The 13,066-nt window shown below is 43.6% G+C and overlaps 3 protein-coding genes across 19 annotated transcripts in view; all 3 read left to right on the top strand.

The window, feature by feature from the left end:
- col6a3 (collagen, type VI, alpha 3) overlaps window positions 1-13,066 on the top strand; it is an 87,350-nt gene that overhangs the window by 20,837 nt on the left and 53,447 nt on the right. Inside the window, exons 10-12 of one of the 16 annotated variants that reach the window (XM_087267784.1) lie at window positions 25-1,200; window positions 1,481-2,080; window positions 2,314-3,091. The exons of 14 other annotated variants lie outside the window; for them this stretch is intronic. In XM_087267784.1, the coding sequence (XP_087123910.1) occupies window positions 25-1,200; window positions 1,481-2,080; window positions 2,314-3,035 (2,498 nt within the window). In that variant the 3' untranslated portion in view covers window positions 3,036-3,091. Of the gene's footprint in view, window positions 1-24; window positions 1,430-1,480; window positions 2,081-2,313; window positions 3,092-13,066 lie in introns of those variants that run through there. One more of the 16 variants, XM_087267785.2, reaches the window with a different exon arrangement.
- LOC147842367 (collagen alpha-3(VI) chain-like) lies at window positions 4,027-4,871 on the top strand. Its single transcript, XM_087267869.1, has one exon. The coding sequence runs from the start codon at window positions 4,042-4,044 to the stop codon at window positions 4,774-4,776; it is 735 nt and encodes a 244-aa protein (XP_087123995.1). The 5' UTR covers window positions 4,027-4,041; the 3' UTR covers window positions 4,777-4,871.
- LOC147835318 (collagen alpha-3(VI) chain) lies at window positions 5,456-10,816 on the top strand. Of its 2 annotated transcripts, none has more exons than XM_087267842.1 (6): window positions 5,456-5,589; window positions 5,863-6,462; window positions 6,647-7,243; window positions 7,637-8,236; window positions 8,536-9,135; window positions 9,389-10,166. In XM_087267842.1, exons 2-6 carry the CDS (start codon window positions 5,940-5,942, stop codon window positions 10,108-10,110), a joined length of 3,042 nt encoding a protein of 1,013 aa, XP_087123968.1. In that variant the 5' UTR covers window positions 5,456-5,589; window positions 5,863-5,939; the 3' UTR covers window positions 10,111-10,166. The 2 variants fall into 2 exon arrangements, with proteins under 2 accessions (XP_087123968.1, XP_087123967.1); XM_087267841.1 differs by lacking the exon at window positions 5,456-5,589 and adding an exon at window positions 10,173-10,816 and having other exon boundaries at window positions 6,306-6,462; window positions 9,389-9,988.

Here is a 13,066-nt window from a genome sequence, read left to right as displayed (position 1 = left end):
CATTCTCACTTTTATTTATTTTAGGCCAAGTTCTGGATGTAAAAAGAAATATTGTATTTCTTATTGATGGATCTGATGATGCTAGTGATAGATTCACAGCTATACGAGAATTTGTGGCCAGTTTGGTAGAGACATTTGATGTTGGCCAAGAAAAAGATCAAATTGCTGTTGTGCAGTTTAGTGATACTGCGGCAACAAGCTTTAACCTTAGTACACACTCATCAACTTTTGAGGTGGCAAATGCTATACGCAACCTCAAACCAAAAGGGGGACGACCACAATACATTGGTCAGGCACTACAATTTGTTAAAGATAAGATTTTTACCCCTAGAGTTGTAAGTCAGAAAATAGGCAGTGTAAGTCAAAATCTTGTACTTGTGGCTGGTGGCAGATCACAAGACACTCCTTTTGGTCCAGCTAATGAACTAAAGAGTATGGGAGTTACAATTTTTGCCATCGGGTCAAGGCTGGAAGATCAAATTGAAATGGAAGCCATTTCTACTCAGACAGATTATGCCTTGGCTGTTTCTGATTTTCATGACTTAGGAAATGTCCGTCAAATCCTCTTGGCAAAGCTAACAGGAATAAGAAATAAAGGAGAATCCCAAGTTGATGGCACAGGCACAGGATTTAAAAGGGATATTGCTTTTCTTGTGGATGGCTCAGACAGTATAAGAAGAGGATTTCCAGAAATACGTGAATTTCTCTACAATTTTATTTCAAATCTTAATGTGGGAATTGATAAAGATAGAATTGCATTAATTCAATATAGTAATGTTGCTGTCACAAATTTTTATTTAAATTCATTCTTAAGAAAAGAAGATGTATTAAATGCAGTAAAAGTGCTTAGCCATAAAGGTGGAAGACCCTTAAACACCGGATCTGCACTTCGATATGTAAAAGAAAATATTTTCATAAGTGCCTCGGGAAGCAGGCAAAAAGAAGGTATCCCTCAAATATTAATTCTGCTTACTGGTGGAAAATCGAGGGACAACATCTCTGAAGCAGCCTTTGCTCTTAAACAAAATGGTATATTAATATATGGAATTGGAGGACAGTACTCAGACTCTAATGAGTTACATAAAATATCTTCAGAAAACAATGTGCTCTCATTGAATGATTTCAGTGAATTACCAAAAATCCAAGCAGAGCTACTTGAAGCATTCAAATACAATTTAAATTACAACAAAAAACAAATTGGTAAGTGTAGTACAACTTTTGCATTACAATTAAGGAGACATTTTTATTTGAAAATAATTATTGCTAAATTTTTAAGTTAAAATTTTATTTCATATAATCAGTTAAAAAATGACATCTGATTTCAATGAACTAACAATTAGGAAACTAGACAATGTAAACTTGTAAATAAAAAAAAATAATAATCATCCAATGCAAAACTTTTATTGCATTTTTCATGTCAAGACTGTGGAAAATAATGTATTGTTTTTGACAATTTCACTTCTCAAAATGTGATTCCTAGCTGAAGTAGATGGACTTAGAAGAGATGTTGTGTTCCTTCTGGATGGATCGGATGGAACTAGAAATGGATTCCCAGCAATGAAAGACTTTGTGCAAAAAATGGTGGAGAAATTGGCTGCTGCAGAGAACAGAGATCGCATTTCTGTTGTCCAATACAGCAGAGAACCAGAGGCCAATTTCTATCTAAACACATACACGACAAAGGAAGAAATTCTTGATGCTGTCAGGGGTCTGAGGCACAAAGGAGGCAGACCCCTTTACACAGGGGCAGCTCTCCAGTACGTCAAAGACAATGTCTTCACTGCTTCTTCTGGCAGCAGGCGGCTGGAGGGTGTGCCGCAGATACTGGTTTTGCTTAGCGGGGGCAAGTCATTTGACAGTGTCGATGCAGCAGCCTCCTCTCTGAAAGAGCTTGGCGTCTTGACTTTTGGAATAGGATCGAGAGGCTCTGATAGCAGAGAACTGCAGAGAATATCATATGAACCCAGTTATGCTCTGTCCGTGTCTGATTTCAGTGAGCTACCAAATGTCCAAGAGCAGCTGCTTGCCTCTGTACAGGTTACTTCAATTCCCGTCACCCCAACTTCAACGACTGTTACCGGTATGTGCCAAACAGAACTTTAAAATAGGCCCTGTCTTGCCTTTCTTCTTGATGTTCCTACTTTATTTATTCAAAAGAAAGATAGAGAGTGGAAAAGAGAAAGAGAGCAGTGGGTCCATTTCCCACAGCTTAGACAGTTAATGTGGCGATGAACTGATTTGGCATTCGTAAGGTTTAGATCACTTATTGTCATAACTTTTTTGTTAATGATGTTGTTTTTCCCTCCCTCTCAGCTGAATACAGCACACCCAGAAAAGATGTAGTGTTTCTGCTGGACGGTTCAGATGGCACTAGGAGTTCTTTCCCAGCTATGCGGGACTTTGTGCAAAGAGTAGTGGAGAAATTCAACATTGAGGCAAACAGAGACCGCGTTTCTGTTGTGCAGTACAGTAGAGACGCTGAGGTCCATTTCTATCTGAATAGCTACACGAAAAAGGAAGACATTCTTGACCGCGTCACAGGTCTGAGACACAAAGGAGGCCGTCCCCTCTACACAGGGGCAGCTCTCCAGTACGTCAGAGACAATGTCTTTACTGCTTCTTCTGGCAGCAGACGGCTGGAGGGTGTGCCACAGATTCTGATCCTGCTTAGCGGGGGAAGGTCATTTGACAGCGTTGATGCAGCAGCATCCTCTCTGAAAGAGCTCGGTGTCTTGACCTTGGGAATAGGATCGAGGGGCTCTGATAGCAGAGAACTGCAGAGAATATCATACGAAGCCAATTATGCTCTGTCCGTGGCCGACTTCAGTGAGCTTCCAAATGTCCAAGAGCAGCTGTTGGCCTCTGTCCAGACGGTTGCAATGTCCGGCACTCCAACTTCCCCAACTCTCACTGGTATGTGCATGATAGAACTTCACGAGAGCTGGCTCAACGCCCGTGCCTCGTTACTCATCGCAATAATTAATTGTGTGCAGCGGGACCATTACTCACAACTTACATTGTCAATGAGGTGGTGATGTGACATTCTAAAGATGTTTTAAAATTTCTTACTGTTAATGACGCTGTCCTCTTTTCCTAGCTGATGACACCATTCCCAGAAAGGATGTAGTGTTTCTGCTGGACGGCTCTGATGGCACTAGGAATACTTTCCCAGCCATGCGTGCATTTGTGCAGAGATTAGTTGAGCAATTCAACGTAGAGGCAAACAGAGATCGCATTTCTGTGGTGCAGTACAGTAGAGATGCTGAGGTCAATTTCTACCTGAATACCTACACAGCAAAAGCAGACGTCTTGAACACGGTCAGAGGTCTGAGGCATAGAGGAGGGAGACCCCTCAACACGGGGGCAGCTCTCCAGTACGTGCGGGACAGTGTCTTCACTGCCTCTGCCGGGAGTAGAAAGCAAGAGGGTGTCCCTCAGGTTCTTATCCTCCTCAGTGGAGGACGCTCAAACGACAACGTAGATACACCTGCCTCTGCCCTGAAAGAGAGCGGGGTCTTGATCTTGGGCATCGGCACTAGAAATTCAAGCAGAGAGGTCCAGAGAATTACCAATGACCCTGCCTATGCACAATCGCTCAATGATTTCTCTGACCTTCCCGGTGTCCAGCAGCAGTTTTACAGCTCCCTAAACAATGTGCTTGTTCAAGTTAAGCCGATGACACCTACTGTGGCAGGTAAGACAGAATTTGCACACGCTTTATGTTAAAATTAGCCAAGCAAGCCGTGGGTTGAAACTCCTAGCAGCGTTTGCCTGTGTTAAAAGTGTTTGTATACTAGGTTGTTTACTTTAGGCATAGCTTCTGCTGAAAATCTCCTTCCAGTGTAGGTCTTTTTTGGTCATGGCGGCTTCAGTGCATCAAGGCAGGTTTACCCTGACCAAAATGTGAGTTTACTTTGGAAGACGGTAATAACATTTGACCATCAGACTGGCCGCAAAATAGCTGAAAGAATGGGGGAGTTGTTACCTCTGTTGTACCTGCAGACTAGAGGGCACAAACGCCTGCTGTACACCCATTAAGGGATGACCAGTGCTCACATGACTTTGTGTTCCATTTCATTACCCATAGCTGAGCCCAGGATGGCTAGGAGGGATGTAGTGTTTCTGTTGGATGGTTCAGATGGCACGAGGAGCTCTTTCTCTGCAATGCGAGACTTTGTTGAAAGGATGGTGGAAAGACTGAACGTGTCTGAGAACAGAGACCGTGTCTCTGTGGTCCAGTACAGCAGAGATCCAGAGGCTCATTTCTATCTGAACACATACTCAAGAAAAGAGGACGCTCTTGACACGATCAGGGGTCTGAGGCACAAAGGAGGGAGACCCCTCAACACGGGGGCAGCTCTGCAGTACTTGAGAGACAATGTCTTCACTGCCTCCTCTGGAAGTAGACGTGTAGAAGGTGTTCCTCAGTTGCTGATTCTGCTGAGTGGCGCAAGGTCATTTGATAATGTTGACACGCCAGCCTCATCCCTAAAGGAGCTGGGAGTGCTTATCTTTGCGATTGGGTCAAGGAGCTCAGACAGCCAGGAACTCCAGAGAATCTCCCAAGAGCCTAGCTATGCACTCTCAGTGAGTGACTTCACTGACCTTCCCAGTGTCCAACAGCAGCTTTTTACCAACATTAACAAGGTCTTTGTAGCGGGCGTACCTACCACTTCCACAACCATAGGTAAGAAAAAGCCAAAGTGGCTTCCAGTAGTTTCCAATCACTTTTTATTAGTCGCAACGACATGTGCTTTGCTGTTCCCGTATCGCTAATGAGTTGTTGAACAGGTCAAAATTTTGTGACCCCTAAAACGCAATGAGAGGTGATGTGATAGGCAAAAGAAGAAGAAGAAAAAAAAGCATGATCAGTGACAAAGCACCAAGACTGCAACTTATTATTATATTAATATGATTATTGTTCTTATTTATTGATATTGCATCTCCTTAAAATAGTTCCCATCTGACTCATTAATCTTTGTTTCTAAGCTGAGGGCCGTAGACAGAGAAGAGATGTTGTGTTCCTTCTGGATGGATCGGATGGAACTAGGAATGGATTCCCAGCAATGAAAGACTTTGTGCAAAGAATGGTGGAGAAATTGGATGTTGCCGAGAACAGAGATCGCATTTCTGTTGTCCAATACAGCAGAGAACCAGAGGCCAATTTCTATCTAAACACATACACGACAAAGGAAGAAATTGTTGATGCTGTCAGGGGTCTGAGGCACAAGGGAGGCAGACCCCTTTACACGGGGGAAGCTCTCCAGTACGTCAGAGACAATGTCTTCACTGCTTCTTCTGGCAGCAGGCGGCTGGAGGGTGTGCCGCAGATACTGGTTTTGCTTAGCGGGGGCAGGTCATTTGACAGTGTCGATGCAGCAGCCTCCTCTCTGAAAGAGCTTGGCGTCTTGACTTTTGGAATAGGATCGAGAGGCTCTGATAGCAGAGAACTGCAGAGAATATCATATGAACCCAGTTATGCTCTGTCCGTGTCTGATTTCAGTGAGCTACCAAATGTCCAAGAGCAGCTGCTTGCCTCTGTACAGGTTACTTCAATTCCCGTCACCCCAACTTCACCGACTGTTACCGGTATGTGCAAAGCAGAACTTTAAAATAGGCCCTGTCTTGCCTTTCTTCTTGATGTTCCTACTTTATTTATTCAAAAGAAACATAGAGAGCGAGAAAGAGAGAGAGAGAGAGAGAGAGAGAGAGAGAGAGAGAGAGAGAGAGAGAGAGCAGTGGGTCCATTTCCCACAGCTTAGACAGTTAATGTGGCGATGAACTGATTTGGCATTCGTAAGGTTTAGATCACTTATTGTCATAACTTTTTTGTTAATGATGTTGTTTTTCCCTCCCTCTCAGCTGAATACAGCACACCCAGAAAAGATGTAGTGTTTCTGCTGGACGGTTCAGATGGCACTAGGAGTTCTTTCCCAGCTATGCGGGACTTTGTGCAAAGAGTAGTGGAGAAATTCAACATTGAGGCAAACAGAGACCGCGTTTCTGTTGTGCAGTACAGTAGAGACGCTGAGGTCCATTTCTATCTGAATAGCTACACGAAAAAGGAAGACATTCTTGACCGCGTCACAGGTCTGAGACACAAAGGAGGCCGTCCCCTCTACACAGGGGCAGCTCTCCAGTACGTCAGAGACAATGTCTTTACTGCTTCTTCTGGCAGCAGACGGCTGGAGGGTGTGCCACAGATTCTGATCCTGCTTAGCGGGGGAAGGTCATTTGACAGCGTTGATGCAGCAGCATCCTCTCTGAAAGAGCTTGGTGTCTTGACCTTGGGAATAGGATCGAGGGGCTCTGATAGCAGAGACCTGCAGAGAATATCATACGAAGCCAATTATGCTCTGTCCGTGGCCGACTTCAGTGAGCTTCCAAATGTCCAAGAGCAGCTGTTGGCCTCTGTCCAGACGGTTGCAATGTCCGGCACTCCAACTTCCCCAACTCTCACTGGTATGTGCATGATAGAACTTCACGAGAGCTGGCTCAACGCCCGTGCCTCGTTACTCATCGCAATAATTAATTGTGTGCAGCGGGACCATTACTCACAACTTACATTGTCAATGAGGTGGTGATGTGACATTCTAAAGATGTTTTAAAATTTCTTACTGTTAATGACGCTGTCCTCTTTTCCTAGCTGATGACACCATTCCCAGAAAGGATGTAGTGTTTCTGCTGGACGGCTCTGATGGCACTAGGAATACTTTCCCAGCCATGCGTGCATTTGTGCAGAGATTAGTTGAGCAATTCAACGTAGAGGCAAACAGAGATCGCATTTCTGTGGTGCAGTACAGTAGAGATGCTGAGGTCAATTTCTACCTGAATACCTACACAGCAAAAGCAGACGTCTTGAACACGGTCAGAGGTCTGAGGCATAGAGGAGGGAGACCCCTCAACACGGGGGCAGCTCTCCAGTACGTGCGGGACAGTGTCTTCACTGCCTCTGCCGGGAGTAGAAAGCAAGAGGGTGTCCCTCAGGTTCTTATCCTCCTCAGTGGAGGACGCTCAAACGACAACGTAGATACACCTGCCTCTGCCCTGAAAGAGAGCGGGGTCTTGATCTTGGGCATCGGCACTAGAAATTCAAGCAGAGAGGTCCAGAGAATTACCAATGACCCTGCCTATGCACAATCGCTCAATGATTTCTCTGACCTTCCCGGTGTCCAGCAGCAGTTTTACAGCTCCCTAAACAATGTGCTTGTTCAAGTTAAGCCGATGACACCTACTGTGGCAGGTAAGACAGAATTTGCACACGCTTTATGTTAAAATTAGCCAAGCAAGCCATGGGTTGAAACTCCTAGCAGCGTTTGCCTGTGTTAAAAGTGTTTGTATACTAGGTTGTTTACTTTAGGCATAGCTTCTGCTGAAAATCTCCTTCCAGTGTAGGTCTTTTTTGGTCATGGCGGCTTCAGTGCATCAAGGCAGGTTTACCCTGACCAAAATGTGAGTTTACTTTGGAAGACGGTAATAACATTTGACCATCAGACTGGCCGCAAAATAGCTGAAAGAATGGGGGAGTTGTTACCTCTGTTGTACCTGCAGACTAGAGGGCACAAACGCCTGCTGTACACCCAGTAAGGGATGACCAGTGCTCACATGACTTTGTGTTCCATTTCATTACCCATAGCTGAGCCCAGGATGGCTAGGAGGGATGTAGTGTTTCTGCTGGATGGTTCAGATGGCACGAGGAGCTCTTTCTCTGCAATGCGAGACTTTGTTGAAAGGATGGTGGAAAGACTGAACGTGTCTGAGAACAGAGACCGTGTCTCTGTGGTCCAGTACAGCAGAGATCCAGAGGCTCATTTCTATCTGAACACATACTCAAGAAAAGAGGACGCTCTTGACACGATCAGGGGTCTGAGGCACAAAGGAGGGAGACCCCTCAACACGGGGGCAGCTCTGCAGTACTTGAGAGACAATGTCTTCACTGCCTCCTCTGGAAGTAGACGTGTAGAAGGTGTTCCTCAGTTGCTGATTCTGCTGAGTGGCGCAAGGTCATTTGATAATGTTGACACGCCAGCCTCATCCCTAAAGGAGCTGGGAGTGCTTATCTTTGTGATTGGGTCAAGGAGCTCAGACAGCCAGGAACTCCAGAGAATCTCCCAAGAGCCTAGCTATGCACTCTCAGTGAGTGACTTCACTGACCTTCCCAGTGTCCAACAGCAGCTTTTTACCAACATTAACAAGGTCTTTGTAGCGGGCGTACCTACCACTTCCACAACCATAGGTAAGAAAAAGCCAAAGTGGCTTCCAGTAGTTTCCAATCACTTTTTATTAGTCGCAACGACATGTGCTTTGCTGTTCCCGTATCGCTAATGAGTTGTTGAACAGGTCAAAATTTTGTGACCCTTAAAACGCAATGAGAGGTGATGTGATAGGGAAAAGAAGAAGAAAAAAAAGCATGATCAGTGACAAAGCACCAAGACTGCAACTTATTATTATATTAATATGATTATTGTTCTTATTTATTGATATTGCATCTCCTTAAAATAGTTCCCATCTGACTCATGAATCTTTGTTTCTAAGCTGAGGGCCGTAGACAGAGAAGAGATGTTGTGTTCCTTCTGGATGGATCGGATGGAACTAGGAATGGATTCCCAGCAATGAAAGACTTTGTGCAAAGAATGGTGGAGAAATTGGATGTTGCCGAGAACAGAGATCGCATTTCTGTTGTCCAATACAGCAGAGAACCAGAGGCCAATTTCTATCTAAACACATACACGACAAAGGAAGAAATTGTTGATGCTGTCAGGGGTCTGAGGCACAAGGGAGGCAGACCCCTTTACACGGGGGAAGCTCTCCAGTACGTCAGAGACAATGTCTTCACTGCTTCTTCTGGCAGCAGGCGGCTGGAGGGTGTGCCGCAGATACTGGTTTTGCTTAGCGGGGGCAGGTCATTTGACAGTGTCGATGCAGCAGCCTCCTCTCTGAAAGAGCTTGGCGTCTTGACTTTTGGAATAGGATCGAGAGGCTCTGATAGCAGAGAACTGCAGAGAATATCATATGAACCCAGTTATGCTCTGTCCGTGTCTGATTTCAGTGAGCTACCAAATGTCCAAGAGCAGCTGCTTGCCTCTGTACAGGTTACTTCAATTCCCGTCACCCCAACTTCACCGACTGTTACCGGTATGTGCAAAGCAGAACTTTAAAATAGGCCCTGTCTTGCCTTTCTTCTTGATGTTCCTACTTTATTTATTCAAAAAAAACATAGAGAGCGAGAAAGAGAGAGAGAGAGAGAGAGAGAGAGAGAGAGCAGTGGGTCCATTTCCCACAGCTTAGACAGTTAATGTGGCGATGAACTGATTTGGCATTCGTAAGGTTTAGATCACTTATTGTCATAACTTTTTTGTTAATGATGTTGTTTTTCCCTCCCTCTCAGCTGAATACAGCACACCCAGAAAAGATGTAGTGTTTCTGCTGGACGGTTCAGATGGCACTAGGAGTTCTTTCCCAGCTATGCGGGACTTTGTGCAAAGAGTAGTGGAGAAATTCAACATTGAGGCAAACAGAGACCGCGTTTCTGTTGTGCAGTACAGTAGAGACGCTGAGGTCCATTTCTATCTGAATAGCTACACGAAAAAGGAAGACATTCTTGACCGCGTCACAGGTCTGAGACACAAAGGAGGCCGTCCCCTCTACACAGGGGCAGCTCTCCAGTACGTCAGAGACAATGTCTTTACTGCTTCTTCTGGCAGCAGACGGCTGGAGGGTGTGCCACAGATTCTGATCCTGCTTAGCGGGGGAAGGTCATTTGACAGCGTTGATGCAGCAGCATCCTCTCTGAAAGAGCTCGGTGTCTTGACCTTGGGAATAGGATCGAGGGGCTCTGATAGCAGAGAACTGCAGAGAATATCATACGAAGCCAATTATGCTCTGTCCGTGGCCGACTTCAGTGAGCTTCCAAATGTCCAAGAGCAGCTGTTGGCCTCTGTCCAGACGGTTGCAATGTCCGGCACTCCAACTTCCCCAACTCTCACTGGTATGTGCATGATAGAACTTCACGAGAGCTGGCTCAACGCCCGTGCCTCGTTACTCATCGCAATAATTAATTGTGTGCAGCGGGACCATTACTCACAACTTACATTGTCAATGAGGTGGTGATGTGACATTCTAAAGATGTTTTAAAATTTCTTACTGTTAATGACGCTGTCCTCTTTTCCTAGCTGATGACACCATTCCCAGAAAGGATGTAGTGTTTCTGCTGGACGGCTCTGATGGCACTAGGAATACTTTCCCAGCCATGCGTGCATTTGTGCAGAGATTAGTTGAGCAATTCAACATAGAGGCAAACAGAGATCGCATTTCTGTGGTGCAGTACAGTAGAGATGCTGAGGTCAATTTCTACCTGAATACCTACACAGCAAAAGCAGACGTCTTGAACACGGTCAGAGGTCTGAGGCATAGAGGAGGGAGACCCCTCAACACGGGGGCAGCTCTCCAGTACATGCGGGACAGTGTCTTCACTGCCTCTGCCGGGAGTAGAAAGCAAGAGGGTGTCCCTCAGGTTCTTATCCTCCTCAGTGGAGGACGCTCAAACGACAACGTAGATACACCTGCCTCTGCCCTGAAAGAGAGCGGGGTCTTGATCTTGGGCATCGGCACTAGAAATTCAAGCAGAGAGGTCCAGAGAATTACCAATGACCCTGCCTATGCACAATCGCTCAATGATTTCTCTGACCTTCCCGGTGTCCAGCAGCAGTTTTACAGCTCCCTAAACAATGTGCTTGTTCAAGTTAAGCCGATGACACCTACTGTGGCAGGTAAGACAGAATTTGCACACGCTTTATGTTAAAATTAGCCAAGCAAGCCGTGGGTTGAAACTCCTAGCAGCGTTTGCCTGTGTTAAAAGTAGGGCTGCACGATATTGGAAAAAATTGACATTGCGATATTTTTTTCCTCTGCGATATATATTGCGATATTTTATATATATATATATATATATATATATATATATATATATATATATATATATATATATATATATATATATATACCTAAAACTAGGGCTGTGACGGTCACCATGACAACCGCGTCACCGCGGTGGTCATTGCCACCTCGGTTGTCCATTGCCACCGGCCGTAGTACGTGACGTCACGCACTTTAAAACACAAATTACTGTTATGTTGCCAAGTATTACATATCTGTTAGAATATAACATTAGGCGCGATTAAGCAAGTTCAAGTTCAACCATGAATCTTGTTAGAAAACGAACTCTTACATCTGGGAACATTTTGGATTCGTGCCGAACTAGAAAGGTGAACGAATCAATTTGGATTAAGCTTTTTGTATGGGGGTTTTAAGTAAAGTGTGTTTTAATATTCACTGCTGAGTGCTGAGAGTCCAAACACTGAGGAGCAAATCCATCGATACGCAGATCCACGGGTCCCGAACCATGCAAGCTAGTGGCGATTGACGGCGAGGGAAAAAAAGCCATGTAGGCTTAATCAACTCCTGTCTTCTAAACGCAGAAGCCCAGCTCAGCCAGGCATGGTAGAGGCATTTGCAAAAATGGCCAGATACAAAAGAGAAAGTGATAAATGGAAGACATTGACGAGAAATTGAGCATAGGCTATTTGGTAACTACTTAAGAACGCGCCGCTCCGCAGAGTAGAGAAACCTGCATTGCGAGAAATGCGGGCGGCGGAACAGAAGCAGAAGCCCTCTCTCGCATGGTTGTGAAAAAGTAGCCTGTCTGTGCATTTTTCGCTACAAGCACACCGTCTGACAGTGTATTGCTGGAAACATTATAACCCCATTCTTCACTTAAACCGGACAAAGTCAACATGTTAGTTTTTCTGGCAAATAATTAAAAATATGACTACAAAAGGTGGAGAGAAACTACGCTGTTTTTTTTAAACATCTGACTTATATTGTTACTAGGTTAATATTTTCTTTTTACGTATAATTATTAATATTTATATTATTATTACACTGATTAGTAAAGTGCCATTTAGAATTTTTGTTAAGTTCTTAAAAATGTAACGTTTAATTGTTATTATTATACAGTTTTAAGCAGTTAAAGTAATGTAATATTTAACTACAATATTTATAAACAGTTTAGTGTTGTTTTATTAACGAAAATTCAAAAATAAACATGTACGTTTATACGGATGTTTTATTTATTAATATTAAATTCGGTTATTCCTTAATTTTTACATAAAAGGTAAATTAACTTAAGTAGGCTACATTATTTGTTGATGTACGAGATCGAGGAACATTTGCCAGTAAATAATGTTCGCACCACTTAAAAAACAAAACAAATGAATAACTTGCGAAAAGGATGCAATAAAAAAAATGCAAGCGCTTAATCATTCTTCACAATCGGATTCGTACGTGCAATAAGCCGAGGCAATATTGCGCCGACAAGAACAAGCCCTAAAACTAAGTCTAGAGAGAGAATTAATACTAGTTAATATTAATGATTATAAACACGAACTGCGTTGTATGATAAACGCATCACAATGATGTCGTGATCTTTGCTGAAGAACTGATATGTTATCGCCGTCTCCCCAGCCAGGTTTTCATCTGCTTTTTTCCCCTTTTTCTGGATACAAAGTATCAGCGCCAGACCAGTGGTTTAAATTATATTTTACTCTCCTGATTTCTTTTCTTTTCATTAAAAAATAAATAAATGTTTAAAGTTTTGTATTGCATAGCCTATATATTTTTAAAGATTATCATTCAGCCTACCTGCAGCGCATGAGGTTGTGTGCTGGGCAAATCCCCTTTACTCATGCTACCCATTTCATTTATGACACTGTAAACCTTACTTGGCAGGCTGATCATCTTTAAACTCAAAAGGTGTTTTTAACTTGAGACTGCATGCTTCTGCAAAATGTGATGTTTCTTACAACTGTTAGCGGTGTCAAAATGAAAGCAAACATTAAAAAGGGTTTTGTTTTATCAATTGTATAGTTTAGTTTTAATAGCTAATGTATATAATAAATTATAATATCGATTATTGTGTAGACTACAATGTTCAACAAAACATTTTTATTAGGTTACTCTAATAGACCAAATCCCTAACTGAAAAACGAATGTGAAAATGACAGGCAGT

The sequence above is a fragment of the Danio rerio genome, chromosome 9, assembly GCF_052040795.2.
Source record: "Danio rerio strain M-AB ecotype USA chromosome 9, GRCz13ab, whole genome shotgun sequence".
Lineage (NCBI taxonomy): Eukaryota > Metazoa > Chordata > Actinopteri > Cypriniformes > Danionidae > Danio > Danio rerio.
Note: the sequence above shows the minus strand (reverse complement) of the source record. Positions and strands in the feature narration are given on the sequence as shown.